The sequence below is a fragment of the Delphinapterus leucas genome, chromosome 9 (assembly GCF_059928025.1).
Source record: "Delphinapterus leucas isolate spDelLeu-1000000601 "Yukka" chromosome 9, BTC_Dleu_Yukka2, whole genome shotgun sequence".
In the NCBI taxonomy this organism is placed as follows: Eukaryota; Metazoa; Chordata; class Mammalia; order Artiodactyla; family Monodontidae; genus Delphinapterus; species Delphinapterus leucas.
In genome coordinates, this window is record NC_143137.1 from 6187206 (window position 1) to 6209663 (window position 22458).

At 59.6% G+C, this 22458-nt stretch overlaps 1 protein-coding gene across 3 annotated transcripts in view; it reads left to right on the top strand.

Annotated features, from left to right (window-relative positions):
• The first annotated feature begins 5488 nt into the window (after positions 1-5488).
• The window catches only part of KCNH2 (potassium voltage-gated channel subfamily H member 2), a 32896-nt gene continuing 15926 nt past the window's right edge, over positions 5489-22458 (top strand). Inside the window, exons 1-2 of one of the 3 annotated variants that reach the window (XM_022577809.3) lie at positions 5489-5593; positions 8360-8590. In XM_022577809.3, coding sequence (XP_022433517.2) covers positions 5518-5593; positions 8360-8590 — 307 coding nt within the window. In that variant the 5' untranslated portion in view covers positions 5489-5517. Of the gene's footprint in view, positions 5594-8359; positions 8591-8640; positions 8923-22458 lie in introns of those variants that run through there. The other 2 variants (XM_089917202.1, XM_089917203.1) reach the window with 2 other exon arrangements.

The window sequence follows — 22458 nt, forward strand, 5'->3', positions numbered from 1 at the left end:
AAATCAAAGGGACAGATGGCTGTTAAGCTCTCAGTCAGAGTAAACTTAAACTGGCCCCTCCTCTTTGTCATTTGGGGGTAAGAAGATGGATGTGAGAACTCAACACCTGACTCCTATGGGATCTCGTTTTACGAAGATGTTCACTCCTTTCCTCTGTGCCTGAGAAAACTCTTACGATCCAGGAGGGCCCAGTACTCCCAGGAAGCCCTCCTGGCTGCCCCAGCCCACTCAGAGCCCTCCCTCCTCTGGACTCCCTTGCACATACTGTCAGCAGCCCAGTGTCACACCAGATCGTTTTCATGACACTTCATGCCCATTGGTTCTCTCTCCCCAGTTAGATTATGGTGGAGTCCGTGCCGTATGTCTGTCTGTTCTCAAGAGACCCTCCAGTGAGGAGGACACAGCAGGGTGGAGTGGAAGATGGATGGGTCTGTGGTTCTTCTCACCTGCCCTTAAGGTGTCTCCCACTCCACTTATTTTTAGTCTGAAATAAACATGTAGGATGGACCAGGGTCCTATCTGTGGAGTAACCACTGGCCTCAAGGGCACCTCGATCAGAGAACAAAGGTAGGAGGGGGAGGGGGAGGCAGGTATCGAGGGAAGATGGAGAGTTGGCTGATGGGTGGAGGACGTGGTTGTGTAGAATTAAAGAATCACTCACTGTTGGGGCTGGAAGGGATCTCAGAGATTAGCTTGTTTGGTCTCCTCATTTTACAGGTAAGGAAAGTGAGATTGAGCGATCCTCCTACAATGACCCAACAAATGGGCCCCTTTCCATCACCTCTGACCTCGTTCACGTCTCCCACATCTCTCCCTGGACTACTGCACAGCTTCACATAGCCGATTATATTTTTCCAAGATGCTCACGCCGGTAGATCACATTGCACATGCTTTTCTTACGTCAGGGACACTCCTCCATTGAGAAGTAGGTCTATGTTCCTCTCGTTGAATCTGATGGGCCATGATTACGGCAGAAGTTATCTCGTGTGACTTTGTAGGTTGTTATTAAAGGCGGTACAGCTGCTGCCTGGACCTCTCTTGGGACACTTGCCCTTGGAACCCAGCCACCACGCTGTGAGGAAGCCAGGCAGCCACGAGGAGAGGCTTCATGTAGGCATTCTGGCCCCGGTCCTGAGAGCCCAGCTGACAGCCAGCATCAGACACCAAATGTGAGTGAATGAGCCTTTCAGTCCCAAGCTGAGTGGAGCAGACACAAGTGGTCCTGGTGGAACTGGCCCAAATGGCAGACCCGTGAGCAAAATAAATGCTGTCATTGAGGGTTGGCATGATTGAAACACCTTATATCTGCCTCAGTCTCTCCAAACTACCATGCACACTTCATTAATTCAACAGACCTTTATTAGACACTGACCACACGCTAGGATCTGTACAAAGACAGACATGATTTCTATATTCAAGGACAATACATTTCAGCTGCCGCCACCGTTCCTTTGCACACAGAAGAAAACCCATACTCCTCAGCCCTCTGCTCATGGCTCCAGCCTATCACCCACCGACACCACACCAAACTGTTTTGTCCCCAGATCTGATCTCCATCCTCCGCTCTCTATGCCTTTGTTCATGTTGTCCCCGCCCCTGCAGTGCTTCTGCCCTGTCCCACCTCAACCTTCAAGGGCCTTCGCTCTGAGACCTTGTCCCCTCACAAGGCGCCCCCCCCCGGACTCCTCCAGCGCAAAATAATCGACGTCCCCTCGCACGCCCACGGCACTTACCTCAGATTGCACAGCTTCTGTCAGCACAGCACCTCTCCCGAGCTTCAGTATTCTGTGAACCCCTGGAGGAGGGGACCTGGCTTGTCCCTCCTGTCCCTCACAGCATCTCGCATAGGGCCCAGTACATATGAGGCCCCCAGTAAACATCTGTGAATGCGACTAGTAGCAGAACCAGAATTGAAAGTTAGGTGTTCTCCAGTGCCTTACTTGCTTCTTTGGCTATTACCACGGCAGGGGAAAAGCCCCATCAGTGGAGGGTATCAGGTGGGTGGGAGAAGCCCTTGCCTATGGCTGGGAGTTGACACGATCACTGCACGTGGAGCTGCAGGTGGCCACGAATGGACAGAGCTCTGGCTCCTGGCCAGGGCTTTGTGGTGGGTCCCCCCCCTCCCCGTCCCTTCTCTTCTTCTCAGCAAGCCCTGAGCACCCACTTCTGGAGGGGAAACATGCTGTTTCTTTGATCTTCCTCTCCTCCAACCCCGGTTCATTTCTGAGAACATCTTCCTTCTCACAGGCCCCGCTGTGCTGTCTAAGCCTCCCCTGGCACAGCGAGGGATGGTCCCACGTTCTTCCCCATGGGGTTTCTGAGGAGCCATTCCATGAGCTGTCTTTCCTGCGCCCACCTGACTGGAACTGCTTCCTGGCCCCGTGTGATTGTCACTTGCTCTCTTGGGTCCCATTCTGGCTGCATCTTGCCTGGCCCGTCCCTTGGGGGTACACCGGCAGGGTCAGGCTTCAATCCCTTTTCACTTCCCAGGACAGGATACCTCACACTGAACAGGAGTGGAGAGTGGGGTGGGCAGGATGTTTTCCAAAGGCTTTTCTCCCCAAACTGTCTCTTTCTAGGAGCTGGGAAGTGCCTCTGGGTCTCACAGTTGGTACAGCCTCCCGCTGCCTCAGCATAGTCACATCACAGGCCACAGTCACATCACAGGCCGGGTGGGGGCAGCTCTTCCTAGGACTGATTCCTGCAAATGGCTCACTGAGCCCCAGCGGGGCCGGGGCGGGTTCTGGCGGCTCAGGTATTAAGGTTGAGCACTTTCCTCTCTCTGAGGGATCTGAGGTTAGTGGAGGTGGGGAGGGGGTGGCAGGGAGGCTTCTCTATCAGCTCCTCTGTTGCCCGTTACCTCTTGGGGGCTGGTACCTGTGGCCCCACGAAGGATGCCTTTGGGGGAGCTCATCCCCATCTCACAGTCTCTCTTGCTTGTCCCAGGCTTGGCTGTGGGAGGGGCTCCGTGAGGCTTCCTTCAGGCTCTCTCCTCAGCCTCCAGGAAGGCAGAAATCTGCATTCAGCTCTGACTTCTGAGGTGTGTGCGTGTGTGTGTGTGTGTGTGTGTGTGTGTGGGAGAGAGAGAGAGAGAGAGAGAGAGAGAGAGAGAGGGAGGGAATACACAGGACGAGGGCTACTCTGTGTCCAGTCTCCTCTCTGTTGGGAGGATCAGTGGTCCCTCTGATTCCTTCATCCCCCCTAGGGATAAGAGCAGAGGCCTGTCCTGGGAACATGGGAACCTCAGTGTGGACAGCTGTCCAGGCTAGATGAGATGCCCCTCTCTACTGCCTCTCTTCCCAGGCCCCTTCTCACTGTCTCAGTCCCTTGACCTGGAGGGGAAGACACCCCAGTCTTAGGTTAATCACCTGGACTTAGTGCAGTCAAAGCAGCATCCAGGGGGTGGTCCCGGGGTGGGGGAGGAGCTGGACCAGTCATCAACTAGGTTCCTCCCAGTACCCAGACGGGTGATGTGCCTGGTGCCAGGTCACAGAGGAAGGGGAGTCTGTGCCACAGAAGGCCTGGGGCATCTTGAAGTGTGAGAGAGGAAGCTGCGGGAGGTGGAGAGGGCCGAGGGGATGACTGTACAGATAAGAGCCTCTGGTCTTTTTTAGCATCAGCTGGTGGAGCCACCCCCTTCTCTCCCACTGGCTGCCTCCCTGAGTCACTGCCCACCCACCAGCAAATTAAAAAGGGGTGTCATCTGCTGGCCAGTCACCCCATCTGGCCCCAGGGTTTGGCTCTTTTTGCTCCTGGGTGGAAGGTGAAAGTCTGGGTAGGGTGGTCTCACCAAGACCTGTTCCCCTGGGCCTTTCTCTTGCCAGGCTCTGCTTCCTTCTCTGCCCTTTGTTCCTCCCCTCCCCCCCGCATCCCAGGATGGTTCTCCCCGGTGACAAGACCCACCCCCTTGCTCCAAGGACAGAGGCAGCTGCAAACCCTCAGGGGCCCCCACATGGCCCCATCCATCTGGCCCGTCTCTGATCTGGGCTGCAGGGGAGGGGACCCGCAGGGGGCAGCTCAGTTGCCGACTACGCCCCACCGGCCAGCTCAGCTGTCAACACTCGCCTGCCGGCCCTGGCCGTCCTGAGGCCCCGCCTGGCTGCTCAGGCCGGGGACACTGCGCCCCGGAGACCCTCAGTCAGACCCAGGCAGGCGGTGGGCAGGCAGCAGGCAGACACCCTGCCTGCCCTTGAGCATCCTCAGGCCTCCTTGCCTAAATAAGGGAGCTGTAGCTGGAGTGAGCCAGCCGGCCGCGGGGAGGGGCCTGCGGCTAGGCCAGGGTTTTCCGAGGGGCTGGGCCGCCGCAGCGCCGCAGGGCCCCGAGCCCGCCGATTGGGCCTGCACCGCTGGCCCCGCGCAGCAGAGGGAGGGCGGGCCGTTCGCACAAGGGGATCCCCAGGCTGGAACCTCACGTTCAGAGGCCTCTCTTTGATCCCGAGGCTAGGAGGCTGAAACTCCTGTCAGAATGTCCCGCTCTGGGCAGAAGGGCCTGGAGTAACCCCAGGGAGGGCTCTGTGTGTGTGCGCGCGTTGGGTGGCGGGCGCCCCTGCTCTGGGTGCGTGCCCCTCCTAAATCTCACCCACCCTTATTTCAAATCTCTGTGGCCTTAGGCCTCCAGATTGTCTTGCCCTTCACATTTCTCGGGTCCCCCCTGACCCTGGGCTCGTCTTCCCAGGGCCCAGGCCTCGCCCGTGTCACCTGCAGCGGGCACTGAGCGCAAGCTGTGTGTAGGAGCCCGTGCTCGGCGCGGTGGGGGACCAGGGCATAAAGGACCGGCCCTCTCCCTTCAAGTCAGGTCCCTCGGTCCTTCCAGCGGGGAGGGGGGGGAGGCGGGGCGGGGGCGGAATCCCCAGGCTCCTTGGCCGCCTCAAGGCCGGCCGTCGCACCTGTCCTCACGGTTCCCCTACCTAAGGGCCCCTTCCCCCTCTTGGGGCGCGCCAGTCCCGGGGGCTCCTGGGCTGAGCGAGGGGCTGGGGTGGGGGGAGCCCTCGGCTCGGCTCAGCCAATGGGAAGGGCGGGCGCGCGGGTTGTGTGGGGGGAGAGGGCGGCGCTGCGGGCGCGCGGCGGGCGGGAGGGAGCCGGGAGGCGGGGGCCGGAGCTCGAGGGGCGCGCGCCGCGTTAACCCTTCCGCGGCCGGGCCGAGCAGCAGGCGCAGCCCCAGCCGCTGGCGCCGGAGCGGCTGTCGGCGCAGCGGGCGGGAGCCGGGAGCTCGGCGCTCGGGCAGGCGGAGCGCAGCGCGGAGACGCGGCGGAGGGGGGCCCGCGGCTCGGCTGGGGCCGGCAGACAGGTGTGCGGGCGGCCGGGCGGCCCGAGCTCAGGCAGCTCCAGGCCGGGCCCACGGTCCGGAGCCGGCGCCGAGCGGAGACCCCGCGCCCGCACCCCAGTCCGGGCCCCGCCCGTGCTCTGCCTGGCCGCGGGGTGCGGGGACCACGGCCGGGCCGGGCCACCGGAAGCCTGTGTTGGGCCGGGCCGGGCCGGGGTGGGTGGGGGTCCGCCCGGCCCGCCCATGGGCTCAGGATGCCGGTGCGGAGGGGCCACGTCGCGCCGCAGAACACCTTCCTGGACACCATCATCCGCAAGTTTGAGGGCCAGAGTGAGTGGGGGAGGGGGCCGGCGGGGAGGGGGCTCTGGGGGCGGGCCGAGCTCTCCAGAGTGTGAATGGGGGGGCGTGCCCGGGCCGTGTGCGTCCTGCTAGTGAGTCTACGGGGGCTGGTGACCCCAAGGCGCTGGCCAGGGGTCGCGGGGTCAAGGCTTGGTGCTGGGTGCCGTGGGCTTGGGGCCAAGGGGCCTGGTGTTGGGGAGCGCGGCAGGAAGCTCAGCTTAGGTTTCCGGGATCGGGGAGTGTGTGTATGTGACAACCTGAGTGTGCAGGGCAGGGAGGTGGGATGGGAGTGTGCAGGTATCCTTAACTCTGGGTGCCTGGATGTGTGAATGGGGCTGTGTGGACGCAAGAAAGGATGTATATGGCCCAAACTGTGGGCCCCGAAGAGTACCGTGCATGTGCCCGTCCAGACTGTGTTGCTGGAGACTGGAAGCCAAGTATGTAGGGTCAGAGCCTAACACGCTCTTGGGTGTGTGTGGGGTGTCTGTGTGTCACCCATGCGTTTGACCCTGCCTGGGGGGTGGGGAGGTATCTTTGACAAGGCTGGCAACTGTGGGCCCTGGGGTGAGAGGGAGCCAGGGCTGAAGCTGGGCTTTGGGGGCCTAACAGGCTCCAGGCGATGACCCTCTGTTGTTGCTTTTCCTGTGCTGAGCCCCTTTATGGGGACTACAGCAGCCCTAGTGCTGGCCTGGTAGGGGAGCCTTCCAGAAGTGTCCCAGGCTAGGTGAATGTTCTGTGTGTGGGTATTTGCACCCTCCTGGCATGCGTGTGTTTGTCCCCAAGGCTGCATGTGCCCTGGTGGGTGTGACTGCCAAGGGCTCTGGGAGGGGGTGACATTCCTTGCCCATGACCCTGTGAGCACAGGACAACGTGTGCTTGTGACCGTGGTGGGGGAAGGGAGGGGGCAGTGCGCTGGGCAGCATTGTCTGAAGCAGAGGGACAGGGTGATCCTGAGGGGGAGGAGACTGCGGTGGTGGAGGGCAGTGAGGCCGGGGCTTTCACTCCCACAGGCTCGGGGAGGCTCTGTAGGCTGGAAGTGGGGGGCCTGCCTCTGGCCCCACCTTGCCACTGACTGCTGCGTGACCTTGAGTGACTCTCTTCCGAATCTGGGAAGGAGGGGGCGGCCAGAGGGGCCTTTCAGGTCCCTTCTGTCTCGCTTATTCTAGGAGCTCAGGGAAGGAGGCGGGGTGGTGGGGGGGTGGCAGGGGTGGGGCCTGCCTTCGAAGAAACTCACTCTCCTCTCCAGGCCTGGGAGCGGGGCCCAGGTGGTTTTTCCTCTCTGAGGATGGTGCGTGCGTGGCTGGTATGTGGCTGCTACGAGGGACTGCCTCGGGCTCAGTCAGGAGTCTTTTCCTGTGACAGGGAGCCCTGCCTTGTGGGGCTGATGGCTGCCTGAGAGTTCTGGGGGGCCTGGGGAACTGACCTAAAGATGACCCAACTTCAAAAAAGTAATTTCCTGGAGGCCAGGGTAAGGGAGGGGAAGGCAGGACGAGGCCAGATCCTGGCGCAGCAGCCTGGGCCTTGCACATGTGATTGCCCAGGGCTGCATCCTGAGGGCTATGCCCACTAGGAAGGGGGAGGGCAGCGTTCCGACTGCTACCCAAAGCCCCAGCGTGAAAGGCCAAAGTGGCCGGAAACTTCTGTGTTTATAAAAACCTCTATCCTCAGAGCATCTCTCCTGGCACAAGCTGGGGCTGCCGCCCGCCTGCTGCTCACCCACCAGCCTGGCTCTTGGGGCATGTGTGGAGGGAACGAGCCAAGTCTAGCTGCAGCGGGTCCATTGGGGCCTCCCCTTGATGGGGCCGAACTGAGGAAGGCCTCACATCCCTGGAGAGCCGCTTTCATGGGTCTGTTTACAAGTGGGCCGCTCTCTCAGGCCAGGCTGGGCTCCGGGTGTTGCCAGGGTTTGGAGCTGCAGGTCCCTCTCCTTGCTCCCTATGACCTTGGGCCTCCACCAGTGCCCCACTTATTCCTCACCGGCTGCCGGGCCTAGGTTCGAAAGCGGGCTCTATCTTTTACAAGCTGCAAGATGAGGGCAAGAACTTCTTCTGAGTCTCAGTTTCTTCATCTACGAAACGAGGATAACGATGGGATTGTCAGAGTATTAAATGAGAGAAAGGATCGTAGGTGCTCACGTGGTACTTCTTCCCTCATCCTCTTTGACGCGCCCACTGCCCAGCTCCTGACTGCCCTTGGAGGGGTCGCAGAAGTCCCAGGAAGTACTGACCTGGCAGGGTCCACAGATACTTGGGGGAGTGGTTTCCTAGGGGTCCCCGGGGTAAGGAGTGCCCAGGGAGCGCCCCCCAGTCTAGAGAGCGGGGGTCAGGAAGAGAAGCCGGAGCGGTGCAAAGGGAATGCTGGCCGCCATCTCTGGCCCTTCTCAGGCTCCGTCTCCAGGCCCAGTGTTTATCCCTCCGCCGCGGCTGCTGACACGCGTTGCTGACACCCGCCCAAGGCTGGCCTCGGCCTCGGGCGCGGAGGGGGCGGCGGGCCGCTGGCAGTCCGCCCGGGGGAAGCCACGCAGCCAGCCCGCGGGCCGGGCGGGGGAGGGGGCGCGCCGCCGGGCCGGGCCGGCCAAAGCACCTGTGTCGGGGCACAGCTGCGTTCGTCCCCTGCTGGGGACCCCAGGCCCGCTGTGCTTCCTGGGGCGGGGAGTCCCCGGGCGGGCGACTGTGTAGGACAAGAGAAGGCGGGGAAGGGCTGGGAACCCGGGGGGCAGGGGTCCCGCTCACGTGCCTGCTTATCCCCGCCCCCCAGGCCGCAAGTTCATCATCGCCAACGCTCGGGTGGAGAACTGCGCTGTCATCTACTGCAACGACGGCTTCTGCGAGCTGTGCGGCTACTCGCGGGCCGAGGTGATGCAGCGACCGTGCACCTGCGACTTCCTGCACGGGCCGCGCACGCAGCGCCGTGCCGCCGCGCAGATCGCGCAGGCCCTGCTGGGCGCGGAGGAGCGCAAAGTGGAGATCGCCTTCTACCGGAAAGATGGTAGGCGCGGGCTGGCGGGGCGGGGCGGGGCGGGGCCGAAAGGCCGGGGGTGGGGGTCGGGGTCGGTGGGGTGGGGGCGGCCGGCGATTGGCCGGAGCCCCGGCCTGTTGCAGGGGGGCGTGACCTCAGCAGGGACCTATGGGGTGCGCCAGGTGGGAGGCGCGGGCTGGATATTGGCTCTCTTTACCCCAAGCACTCTGGTGGGGTGGTTTACGGGGTGCCCAAGGGGCTGCTTGGTTGTGGTCTGGAGTCTCTGGTTCCTTCCTCCCTGGGCAGATGTGGGCACGTTGAGCTAGGTGGGTTGGAGTTTGACGGCAGCACCGGGATGGCAGGTACGTGCATGGATGGAGGTAATGGAAGTCCAGGCCGGTGGCTGGGCGCCGACCTCCGCCCACAAGGCCTCTAGCTACCCTCGCCTCTGCCAGGTGACTGACTGGTCTGGGGAGTTGTCGCTGAGGGCGAGGCGGGGAAGGGCTGCAGGACTCTGGCTGGCTCTCTGCCGCCCCTCTCCTGCCCCCTCTCTCTTCTGCCCTTCAGCTGCACCTGGCGGGAGGTGTGTGCCTCTCCCCACAACCTCAGTTCCCTTTGTCCCATCTTTTGAGCGCCCCGCCCGCCACCCCTTCCTGCGCCAGGTGTCTCTGCTCAGCCACCGCCTCCCCGCCCAGCTGCGCTGTCTTCCGGCGAGCGGATAAACAGAGCCATGGGCGGGGCTGCTCCCACACCGCCCCTGCCCTGGTGGGGTGGCCTTTGCTCAGGGAGGGCAGTGCCGCAGGGCTTGGGGGGACCTGCAGGTATCAGAAGGCTGGGGAGGGGGCTCTGGAAGGTGCCGCAGGGCTGCCCACCGGTGCCCAAACCCTGTCGCTCACCAGTGTGTATCTGATGAGCATTTACCGAACCCCTGTGAGCCAGGTGCAGCAAGGTCTTGGAGATGGAGCAGTGTTCAAGACAGAGGAGGTTCCTGCCCACAGCAAGCTTACCTGCTGTAGACAGCGCTCTCTGTCTCTTCCTGGGGGCAGTGAGCCAGCAGCCCCCGTATGCCTCTGGCCCTGTCCCTTGGAACCTCCCCTGTATGCTATGCTCAGGGTTGGCTGCAAAGGATTACATGCCCTGATGACCCTGCTTTTGCAGGGGTGCCCAGCTGTGAGATCCCTGGACAGAATCAGAGTCGGGGACAGTCACCGGGGACCTGTGGAAGAGGGTTTGCTCACAGCAAATGGGCCTCTGGCTGGGAGATTAGATGCAAACTCTGAAGGCAGGGCCTCCTTTCTGGTTCTTCACTGATATCCCCCCAGAACCTTCATCAGAGCAGATGTGCTTTTATATCTGCCTGGCTATCTAGTACTAGCTAATATCAGTGGGCGCCTTCTATGCGCTGGACACTGGGCCGAATGTTTCACTTGCATCATCTCACGGAATCTTCACAACCACCCTGGGAGGTAGATACTATTTTTTCTGCATTTTGTGGTTGAGGAAACTGAAGTTCAGGAAAATTAAGAAACTTCCGTAGAGAGGGCAGAGCTGGGAATGGAACCCTGTCTGTCCGATCAGAGCCCTGTCCGCTCTGCTCTGCTGTCATGTATTAAAAAGGAGGCAAAATGGTTGCAGGTATGTCTCTAAACTGCACGTTACTTTACGCGCACTTTTATTTTGAAAGTTCGCAAACCATTGGTGTCATGAGAAGAACGTGAATACACACGTCCTGGGTTCAGGTCTAACACCAGAAATTCTGTGATGCGGATCAAGTTGGTTACTGCCTTGAGCCCGTTTCTACTTCTGGGATAGTGTGCCCGCCGGACCCCTCGGCAGCAGGGGCCTGGGTGATTCTGTCTTCCCTGTAGTGTGTGTGAGGAGCTGCCCTCCCTCCTTCCTGCCCCAGGCTGGCTCCTTTGGGAGAGGATGGCCGTGGAACCCCTTCTGCAGAGGTGCTCTCATGGAATCTTGGTGACCTTGAGGGTCACTTAATCCAGCCCACTCAAGTTACAGATGGAAAAACTGAGAAGCAGAGGTCAAGTTACCAGCGAATCAGTGGAGGGAGTGTGGGACTAGAACCCAGGCCTCCCACCCAAGTTCAAGCTCTTTCCCCACCCCAGGTTACTGCTCCAAATGGTGCTGTGACCCAGAAGGTCCTGTGCCAGCCATCTCGGCCTGCCCCCTTCTCTGCTCTCACCTAGGTTCCATGGGGATCAGGTGTCTCCTGGTGGCCAACAGGCTGGCCTTGGCCCTCAGGTTATGTGGGCCGCTACTTGTCCTGGTACTTGAGGCCTCGGGTGCAGACAGATTTCCTCTGCCTCCCCTCCCTCTCCCTCTGCTCAGTCCCTTGGGCAGATCTCTGTGCCTGACCCGGGCGGGGTGTGTGTGTGTGTGTGTGTAGATGTGAGGGTGTGTGTGTGTGTGTGTGTGTGTGTGTGTGTGTAGATGTGAGGAAGGCCAATGCCACCTCTTGTTTCTGTCCAGGCCTTTCTCAGGGTCTTTGCCTGGGCCGGCCACGGCAGAGCAGGTCCCTGGGCTTTAGCCCCAGGGAGATGGGTGGCTGGGAAGGAGGCGGGGCCTTTTGCTGGCAGGCACCACCGTGGACAGCTGTGCTGTGTCGGTGCCTCTAGCCTGGCTCTGTGCAGCCTCAGGGCCTGGAGCCAGACAGCCCCATTATTTAGCTGCTGGGACTGCTGGGAGGTGGGGAGGTCAGACTGGGGCGTGTGGGCTGCAGGGAGAGACACGAGGTGCCAGGCCCTCACTGGCCCTGTGTCCATGCTCCTTCAGGTCAGGCCTGGGATTAAGGTGCAGCGGGGATCAGGGCCCAGCAGCCTGGGGCTGGCAGGTGGTGGTATCCCCTTGGGGCTCTGGGCCGCGCCTCGGCAGCAAGTGTGCTGGTGCACACCTGCATTCCCACATTGCCCTGCGGAGGCTTCGGGCCCTTCCACCATGGCTTCTCCTCACATGCTCCCCTCCTCTTCCAGGCCTCGGGAGGTCCCCTGCCCTCTGGCCCTCGTGTTCTCTCTGCTCTTTGTTCCCGCCTCTCTGCCCCGCCCCTGCCATGCTCAGCGGCTGCCTGTGCCCATGGTCTCTGCTTCAAGCCTCCCTGCCGGCTCTGTCCCCCGCGGTCTGTACCTCCCTCTCCCTGCAGCTGTCTCTCTTCTTCCCCCCCTTCAGTACCCCCGAGCCTTCCTCCCTGCCTCTCTCCCTCTGCCCCGGTGGCCCCCGCCTCTCTGGGCTCCATCTCCAAGTCTCTGTCTGGCTCCCCGTACCTCTGCCTGTCCTGGCCTGCTCTCCATGTCCCTGTGTCCCTGGGAGCCTGTGCGTGGGTGGGGATGGGGGTGTCTCTAGAGAAGAGTCTGTTGGCTTCTCCACTCCAGCTGCAGGCCGGTTGTCATGGTAACAGGGTCAGAGGGCCCCCCCCCCCGCTGCAACAGCTGAGCTGTGGGCTGGGGGAGGGGTGGGGACAGAGGGCCAGCGTGCTCCCCAGAGCCCATGGGGAGCCAGAACCCCAGAGGTGACCCCACACCCACTGGTCTGTGGTCCCCAGACTCGGACCTCAGCCTCCCAGGTGCTTGCGCAGGTACTCCTGGCACCAGTGATTCTCCACACACCCCAGGCCATTTCACTGCCTCCTCCCTGGTCGCTGAAATTTGACTCTGTACTGTGACCCTCCCACACCACCCCCTTCTCCATCATGGCCCCAAGCTCAGACATCCACTCCTCCCCTCCCAGCCCTGTCCCCTCCAAGCTGTGATCCTCAGGTCCCCAGGCCCCCATCAGTCAGGGTGGCTGCTGAAGGAGCCCTTGGGTATTTTGAGGCTGGCAGGCAGGTCAAATGGAGGCTGGTACCTGGGTGTGCTCTGTGTCCTTGAGATGGAGCAGGCCGGGGTGAGCCCCGGAGGAATGAGGTTAGACACAGGTAGCACTTTACTTAGGGGTGGTGGGGAAGCCATCGAGGGGCCCCCTCCACCTCGGGCCTTCTGGTCAGGACCCGGGGCAGCTTGGAGTCCGGCAGGTGCGCACACCTGCACGGTGGTGGCCGGGAGCAGGGCTCAGGGGCTGCGTCCGAGCCCAGCCTCGCTTTCGCTCCGTGGCTCCAGGGAGGGCAGCTGAGCCGGAGCAGGGTGCCCTGGCCTGCATGGGGGCTTCCTGTCCCAGCCCCACCCTGGGGGCCGGGCGGGCCTGCCATGACCGAGGGTGTGGGCCACTCCTGGCCTTCTCTGGGGTCTGGAGAGTGTCGGGCGGGCGGCTCCTCTGTGTGGTGTCTGTTGTAGCCCCTGAGAGGAGCTATGTAAATATTTGTGCAGACGCGTCTGGGATGGGAGCAGATTTTGACAGTGGCCTCGGGCTCTGGGGAGGGGGGCCGTGGGCAGCAGGAGGGCCAGCATGGGAGTGTGAGACCGGGTGAGCCTCAGCCTCTTTTCTGCCCAGTGGTGGCTTCCAGGGTGGTGGGACTTCAAGGGGTCCAGGAAAGTCCTTTCACGATGAAACATCTTCCCCAAGGGTGCTTGAAATGCCTCTATTTGGGAACCTTTAGCTTGGGTGGAGAACGAACCTTTTTCTTTAAAAAGACATTCTCTTCTCATCACTCCTCCCCTGTAAGCAGGGAAGACTGTGGAAATAGCTCGCCCTCAGTGTGAAGGAGTTTCACAGAATCATTCCTCCCTGACATGGGGAGGGGCCCATGGGGTCAGGGCCAGAAGAGGGGGCACAGAGGGACACCTGGGACAGGTGGTGAGTATGGGAGAGGCTCTGGATGAACCGCTGTCCCCCTGAAGTCCCTTCCTGTCCTTAGTCCAGGGGCCCATAAAGATCTCCACGCTGTGCACTGTGGTTGGCCTTGAACGGACTTCTTTCCGTTTTGGTCGCGTGTCTACTGGAGTAGAAGCACCTTGAGGGCCGGGCAGCGTCTTCTCTTTAACCCACCATCTCCCTCACATACAGTTCTGGGCAAGGCTGCCGTGTCTGACTCCCCCACTAGATTGGAAGCTCTGGGAGGGCAGACAGCGGCCTCCTTTGCTCTCTGTTGTATCTCTGTGTCTGCTGCATGGCAGTTCATGCTCCCACTGAATGAAGGATTGAATGAATGTGGTGGGCAGTGTGCTGTGTTGCAGAAACCCTATACCAGGAGTCAGAGCCTTGGGAGCAATTTCTGGTTTAGTTATAGACTTGCTGTGTGACCTTGGACAAATCACTTCCCATCTCTGGGCCTCGGTCCCTCCCTCTGTGAAAAGCCTTAGAATAATAGAATGCCAGGGCTGGGAGGGGTCTTAGAGGATGGGGAGGCTACTGGGGCCAGAGGAAGGTGGCCTGAGGTGGCCACTGAGAGAGCTGCAAGTCTTCCACCCCTGCCGTGTGGGGGACATTGTGGGGTACAGGGAAGGCATCTGGGGATTCTCAGCCTTCCCGCCTCATAGATGGACGGAGGAGGGCTGGATGGGGGAGCAGAGCTGGAGGAGGGCGTGGTGGCAGCTGCACTCATTGGCACCCTCACTGTTGTGACTGCACTTTTTTTTTTTTTTTTTGTGGTACGCGGGCCTCTCACTGTTGTGGCTTCTCACTGTCGTGGCCTCTCCCGTTGCGGAGCACAGCCTTCGGACGCAGAGGCTCAGCGGCCATGGCTCACAGGCCCAGCCGCTCCGCGGCATGTGGGATCCTCCCGGACCGGGGCACGAACCCGTGTCCCCTGCATCGGCAGGCGGACTCTCAACCACTGCGCCACCAGGGAAGCCCTTTTTTTTATTTTTGGCTGTGTTGGGTCTTTTTCGCTTTGCGCGGGCTTCTCATTGTAGTGGCTTCTCTTTGTTGCGGAGCTCGGGCTCCAGGTGCTCCGGCTGCAGTAACTGTAGCTCATGGGCTCGGTATTTGCGGCATGAGAGCTCAGTAGTTGCGGCTCGCGGGCTGTAGAGCGCAGGCTCAGTAGTTGTGACGCACGGGCTTAGTTGCTCCGCGGCATGTGGGATCTTCCCAGGGCTTGAACCCGTGTCCCCTGCATTGGCAGGCGGATTCTTAACCACTGTGTCACCAGGGAAGTCCCTGTGACTGCACTTATAGTTTGCAAGCTGGGACGCATGCTTTGTGGCAGGTGGTCCTTAGATGGGGCCTCCTCGCCATCATTTTACGGGTGCCAAACTCACTTAGAAAGGCTAAAGGGTCTTAGCCAGCTGGCAGGTACCTGAGTGGGAACTCCAGTCCAGTTTTCCTCTTTCCACTCGAGTCCTGCCCAACACGGAACACCACTGCACAGGCTGTCTTGCCCCAGAGGGCCCTTTGGGGTCATGATGGGCTCAGAGCCCCAGGAAATTTGGCTTTTAGCTTGGGTTCCCAGAGCTGCAGTTCCTCATTCGCTAAGTGGGATCAAAACACCTGTCCTCCCGCGTACTGCTGGGAGAGGTTCGGCAGATAAGAGGATAGGTGCAAAGCAGTGTCGGGTGCCGAGGCTCTTGGCATTCTACTTGCCATTAGGCAGGGCGTCACCCATGTGGCCGCAGGTTCTAGTCAACCAAGGAAGTGAGCTGACCAAGGGTCTCAGCATCCCTGTTCCCTACGGCCACCACCTTGTGCCCTGCTCCACCCCGGCCTGCCTCTCTGCCTCTCTCCACTGGCTTCTGCTGGGCCAGCTCCTGCTTCTTCCACAAATCATAGAAACCAGGGGTGTTTGTGTTACGGGTTTCTTCTTTCTCTTTCATTGGTTTTTCTCCTTTTCCTTTTTTCTCACTCCCCAGTCCCGTTACCCTCCCCTTAGGCAGCCATTCAAATGTACTTTCTGTGAATGTGTTGCTTGCATATGTTCTTGCAAAACGTGTGTTTTGTCTGACTGCATATGGGTTTAATTTATGTAAATGATATGTGCTACATATTGTATTCTGGTGTTCACTTTTGTTGCACAGGAGTCTGCCTTTAAGTCCAGCCAGCTTGTTCCTTGATCTTGAGCCTATAGCTCCATGTTCTCTGGTGTGCTCCCCCCTCGTTTTACCTGTCCACTCTCCTGGGGAGGGCCCGCCAGGCTGTCTCTATAAATGATGCTGCAGTGAACATCCTCATGCATGGCCCCTTTTGGACTCATGTGAGGATGTCTTTGGGATTTCTCCCCAGGAGTGGAACTGCTGGATCACAGGGTATGTGGACACTTAATTCAAGTAAGTACTGTCCGGCTGTGCATGAGCAGGGCTGCATCTGTTGCCACCCTCCTAAGCAGAGCATGGGATTCCCCTGCAATCCTGCCACACGTGGCGTTATCCACCTTTCTAATTTTTGCAAGTTTAATAGGTGGAAGTGATATCTTTCTGCTTTAATCTGCATTTCTTTGATTTCATGCGAGTCCGAACATCTTGTAGGCAGCCGTTCAGGTTTCTTTCCCGTGACTTCCCTGCTCATATCCTTTGCTCACTTTTCCATGAAGCTGCTGTCTTTCGTTCTTGTTGATCTGCAAGAGTTGCTTCTTGATTCTAGAAACACAAATGCGTACAGTTAAATAGCCATTGTGTGTGCTGGACACTAATCCCCGTTGAGTCAAGATTTTGTAAACATCTGTTCCCATTCAGTGGTCTGTCAAATTTGTCCAACAAAAATTCTTAATTTTGATACAAACAAATTCATGGATTTTTAGCTTTCTTCATGCTTTTGAAGTTTTGTTTGAGAAATCCTTCACTGTCCTGAGGTTGCAAAGGTCTACATTTTCTTCTGTTACCTTAATTGTTTTACCTTTCTCAGTTGGGTCTTTAATCCATCCTGACCCTACCTTTGTCTGTGGTGTCAAACAGGGATGAAGGTGTGTTTTTTTCTGTGTACTGAGCCAATTTTCCCAACACATCTAGTAAACAGCCTATTCTTCTCCGTTGACTTGTGGGGCTACCTTTACCACTGGTTAATTTGCCATATATCCATGCGTCTGTCTTTGAGCTCTCTGTTCTGTTCCAACTATTTATTTGTCTGTTCCTGCAAACCATATTGAAAATATACGGCAGTTAGTATGTATTAGTATCTGGAAAGGCAAATCTTCCCTCTCTGCTCTTCTTTTGAAAGGTTGACATACATATTTGTGGACCTCTCTTCTCCTTTGCAAACTCTAGAGAAGGTTTATCAAGCTCCTGGGAAGAAAAACCCCACTAGAATCTTGACTGGAACTAGATTGGTTTTATGGGTTAATTTGGGGAGAATTGACATCTTTCTAATATTTGTCCCATCTGAGAGTCTGTAGCGTCTCTCCATTTATCAGATGGTTTCTGCATCCTTTATTAGTTTAAGGTTTTCTTTTTTTCTCCCCCATAGAGACCTTGTGCATTCTTGGTCACTTCCTAGACACTTCATAGTTTTTTTTTTTTTTTTTTTGGCCATGCCATGTGGCATGTGGGATCTTAGTTTCCCGACCAGGGACTGAACCGGTGCCCCCTGCATCGGGAGTATGGAGTCTTAACCACTGGACCACCAGGGAAGTCCCCACTTCATAGTGTTTGTTGCTATTATGAAAGAGATCTTATTTATTTATTTTATTTTATTTTATTTTTTTGCGGTACGCGGGCCTCTCACTGTTGTGGCCTCTCCCGTTGTGGAGCACAGGCTCCGGACGCGCAGGCTCAGCGGCCATGCTCACGGGCCCAGCCGCTCCACGGCATGTGGGATCTTCCCGGCCGGGGCACGAACCCGCGTCCCCTGCATCGGCAGGCGGACTCTCAACCACTGCGCCACCAGGGAAGCCCGAAAGAGATCTTATTTTTGACTACCTACTCTAATAGCCTTCTGCTGGTGGAGAGGGGGGCTGATCTTGTATTTGGCAGCCTCACTGGATGAAGTCTCTCATTAGCTAGTTCTAATTGTTTATCTGTTGATTTTATTGGTTCTCTAGGGAGATGATCCTATCGTCTGCGAATAACGCTGGTTTTCTCTGTGTATGTTTGGGTCATTGCCATACGCGTTGATGTTGGAACGTTCCATCTGCCTTTTCAGCAGGCTTTCACATGCACTTGTATTTATTTGCTGGAGTCCTGTGAGGTGGGTGAGTCAGGGAGGGATTGCAAGTTTCAGATTAATGATTGAGAAGCTGCGGCCGACTGGGTGACCGATGGGACAGGCCCTCTGGGGTACGCCGGGAGCCAAGGTGGGAGCGGCACTCCAGAAGCTTGCGGGGCCCTGGAGGAGGGCAGGGACCCCCACTGTCCCCTAGCGGACCTCGGCCCTTTGTGCCCTTGCTGCCCATGGCTGGCTGTGTGAGGGTCACAGAGAAGAGGGCTGGTAGGGGTCTGAGGCTCAGAGATGCCCCAGCCCGCTTGCCCGGATTCCCGGGCCGTCAGCCTCCGTGTTCCGTGCCGTTGACTAGACTGAATAGTGCTTCAGCAGAAGACGCCGCCTCGCTCCTCTGAGGGTTCTGACTGCTGTCCAGACTCAGGGTGGGTTTGAAATGGGCCAATCCTGTCCTGAAAGGGTAGTCAGTCAGCGCCCCTGGATCTGAAATGGAGCTTAAAGCGTGGGGAGATGACCCTGTCCCCATCTGCCATCCGGGCAGGTCCCTGCCCCAGTCCATGATCGACTGGACACCTGTTCACCCAGTTTGTCCCGTGAAGCCCAACGCTGGCTCTGGGCAGAGGGAGGAAGCTCCCCCAGAAGCCAGTGTACAGTTACCTCTCTCATTAGGAGCACAGTGTTAGAGGAGTTTTCAGTGAGAGACATCCCTGTGGCCAGATGGAGCTGCCAAGAAAATCTTTGTAGAGGGGGTCCTTCGGGGGCCTAGAGGGACGGGAGGAGTTGGAGAGAAGCGGGGTGGGGCCGTGGGGAGTGGGAGGGCCTGTGAAGCTGGGGTGCACTGGAGGGGGCACTGGGACCAGCCTGCGTGTCCGGGGATGGGAGGCTAAGTGTGGAGGCCTCAGGGAGGTGGGGAGTGCGATCGTGCCGTAAGAGAAGCTTTCCCCGAATAAACATGGCCTCGTTTCACCTTCCCGGGGCTTCTTCGGAACAGGGCAGGGCTGTGACTCCCAGTGTACAGACTGTGAGGCTGCAGCCCCGAAGGAGGTCGAGTAGGGCTGAGCCCCAGAGCTTTTCTAGAAAGAGCTCTTCTCCCGAGGCCATCACAGTGGCCCCTGGGAAAGGTAGCACAGACAGGCCACATGCAATGGGTTTGGGCGGGCACCTGGATGACCCACAGAGGCCCTGGGGCCCTCCGTATGGCCCTATAAATCTCTGGGAAGGTGTTAGGCTGGAGGGGCTAGTGGAGGGTCTGTCTGGAGATGCTCCTTCTGTGTGAGTTGGGGTCTGGATCGTGGCTCCCCAGCCCCAGCCCTGAAGTGAGTATTCCTGGGGAAGTCTGTCCCACTCAGCTCCTGGAGCCATGGGGATGGGATTGGCTTCTCTTTCTCTCTCACACACTGACACACACACGAACACACACGTGCACACTCATTCACTGGCTGGCCTCTCAGGCTCTCCCGCTCTGTCCCCTGGGCCTGTAGTGTCTCTGGCCTTCCTTAGGCCCCCACTGCCCGAGAGAGCGACGTTAGCGACACGGTGGCCCCTGGCCAGGAGCAGCTCCTGCTGCATCTTCCTGTCGCCGCCACCAGGCTAAATATAACCTGACACTGCACAGCCCTGGGCCGCCGCCGCCGTCGGAGACAGCCTCTGCCTGGGGGCGGACAGGCCAACTGGAGCCCCAGCCTCCTGCCCCAGCAGGGCAGGACAGCGACCGGGGCGAGGATGGCTGCTTCCCCGAGGTCACCTTCCCTGCAAGGACCCGGCACCCTGCCTCGTTACAGCTCTGAATGCTTCCACAAGGCCATCTATCATCTCATCTGGCACCCAGAGTACGAGTCACTTGTCCCTGCAGTACCCACAGGGAGTCTGAAGCTCAGAGAGGTGGCTGACCTGCCCACAGTCACACAGCGATTGCCCAGGTCTCCTGAGGGTCGGGGCAGATCAGCTCGGCTCAGCTCCCCAGGACCCCTCTCTCTGCCAACTCATCCCGGACTCCAAACTGGGGGTCCTGTTGACTCCCCGGCTCAGTGAGGGTGGGTGCCACGCCTGTCTTGTTCATGAGGCCCTGAACGCTTCACGCGCGTGTGCTCAGTGAATACTCCAGGGGGATTAAGAGCCACCTGCAAAGGAGCTTGATGACACCTAGTATGCAGACGAGCCACTAGAGATTCTGACCTGGGGAGCTTGTCCAAGGACACGCAGGTCACCCGCAGGCCTCCCTTTCCCCACCTGCCCGGTGCTGCCCCAAGAGATAAGGCCTGCCCCCGCGAAAGCCGATGGCGGCTCCTGCCTGGCGACCAGCCAGGGGTTCCCAGAGGTGGGCAGTTGGGTTTGGGATTGTGGGTGGGGCCCCTGGATGGGTTGGGATGCAGGGCAGGGACGGTGCCCCAGGTGCACTGTTGGGTGTGGGTTGGCACCAGGTGAAAGCAAGCCAGTGTTGCGTTCTGATGAAGATGGCTCCCTTCCCCGAGGTCAGGAGGAACTGGACCTGCTGCACCTGGAAGGTAGCCAGACCTGGTCCCCTGGGGCCCTCCCACTGCCCCCCTGACCCTTCCTCAGTGGCCTGTGGTGAGCTGCATGACCTCTACGGCCCTTAGGATCTGAGGCGCAGAGGAGCCTGTCCTTGTGTGAGGCTGTCAATCCATGACTACCTCTCCTCTCCCGGTCTTCATTCTCACAGGGCCCAGGGTGCCCCAAGCCCAGGAGGCAGGCCGAGGCTGGGTGCCCGGATGTCTTCAGCTGGGGCTGGGGTCGGCGGGTGGGGGTGGTGTGAGTCGGGTGTTCTTCAGCACCAGCCACGTGAGCCAGGCTGGCCGAAGGGCCCTCTCCCTCTCCTCCTTCTCCAGTTACCAAGATGTCCCTTTGGGGACTTCCCTGGCGGTCCAGTGGTTAAGACTCCGCGCTTCCATTGCAGGGAGCGCAGGTTCAGTCCCTGGTCGGGGAAACTAAGATCCCGAAAGCTGCGCAGCGTGGCAAAAAAAAAACAACCCCGCAAATAAACAGAAGCAAAAACAAACAAAAAAACCTCCCTTGGGCCCTCCCGCTTCACAGTGTTGTGTCATTCATCCCTCCAGCCCAGTGGGGCATGGCCATCGTCCTGTATTGCAGATGAGCTCCCTGGGGCCGGAGGGGGGCAGGTGACTCGCCCAAAGTCATTCTGATGCAATGAGCGAAGGCCACTTAACTCCATAGCCTGTGCCCCGCCCTTTCGCGCCCGGGAGCCCCTCAGCCGTTCTGCGGGCAGGGCAGGGGCCCTCCGCTCCCCGTTCCCTCCTTCCCCGGGCGCTCCAGACTCCGGCTGTCTCGGGAGCGCGGGCCGCTCCTGCCACAGAGCGGCTCTCGGCGGAACTGCAGCCTCCACCAGCTCTGGGCTCAAGTCAGCCTCTGCTCCGCGGAGCTGCTCTGGGGGGGTGGGGCAGGGCGGAGGCAGGAGAGGAACAGAGGGATGAGCGGGGTCTGGGGTACGTAGGAGCAGGGCTCATGGGGGGCGAGGCACTGGTCCCGGCGTGCGGTGCCAGCCCAGGGCTCCGGGGAGGCGGCCCAGACACTGACTCTGAACATTTCTTCTCTGCTGAGAAGTTGTGTGAAGGTCACAGCCCCGCCGCCTGCAGGCCGCGATGTGCCTCTGCTCAGTTCTGGCTGTCCCTGTGCCCCACCCCTGGCCTGCTGACCTCCAGCTGCCCTCAGGGACCCCCCCCCACCCCCGCCAGAATTCCAGCCAGTGATGGGATGGGGTCCCCTGGCAGGTCTGGCTGAAGAGCTAGGGGTGGATGATACGGCAGCTCATGGAAGACCCAGCCAGCCAGGCAGGATGGGCGGGAGGCAGAGCCTCTCGGAGCCCTGGCTGACCTGGGGCTACCCGCTTTCCTTCCTTCCGTGGCCCCTCGAAAATAGTAGCTGGAGCCTAACACCCCGCCTCCCCCCAGCCATCAGGCAGGGCTCCAGTTCACATTTTCGGAATAACAAGGGCTTTTACAGGGTTATTTGAAAGGGAAAATTCCTTGAATGTCGACAAAGGGAGAGGACCAAGGGGGCTCCGTGTGTGAGTGTGTGTCTGTGTCCAAGGGCCGGGGGTGGGCCTGTGCTGTAAGGGGGCTTATATCTGGAGTTTCTGCGGCCTGGCGTGAAGGGGGGCACAATTTGCGATGTCAGGGTCCTGGGCTGTCCAGGCTGCAGAATGCAGGTCTGGCCTCTCTTGCTGAGAAGCTGGAACTGAAGTGGGCACGGGGTGTGGAGGCCTCAAGTTCAGAATCCTGAGGCCGTGCCCTGGGGGCAGGATCCCCAGGCCATCCTACAGGGTTCTGCTCATCAGGGTTCCAGACTCTGGACTTATGTGAGACGAGTTTCCCAGCGAGGAACCAAGACCAGGGGCCTGGATCGCTGGGCTCCCAGGGGGTGGGTGTTGGGGGGGGTCTCCAGGGCTACGGTTTCCTGGTCTCTGGCCTCTCCTTAGTCCCTATGAGGGCCAGTCCCTGTTCAGGCTGCTGCCGGCCATCACCATATTAGGGCATAAACTCTAGGCGGGCTGTCTAGGTGCCAGATGGTCTCCAGCTGGGCCCGGCCTCCTGCAGCTCCCAACACCACGGCAGTGTTTCAGCCGGGCCATGTCAGAGGCTGGAGGTCAGGGGACAGGAGCAGCTACTGGAAAGAGACCCTGAAAGAGACCCCCAGCTCAGGTCCCGTGGGCCAAGCCATGAGGGCCTGGGACGCGGTGAGTGGAAGGGCTTTGGGGTAGGGCAGAGAATTCTTGGCCAGCCCCTGCCCTGGCCCAGCTCCCCTCATCCCAGTGCCATCCTGTTTCCTTTGGTTTCAGAGGATCTCCTTCCACCAGATTAATCCCACAGCAGTTAGAATTGCTCCCCTGCCGCTCCCTCTCGGCCCTGTCCCTATAGCAATCGCCCCGGAGCCTGGCCAGCACCTCCTAGGAATCAGGC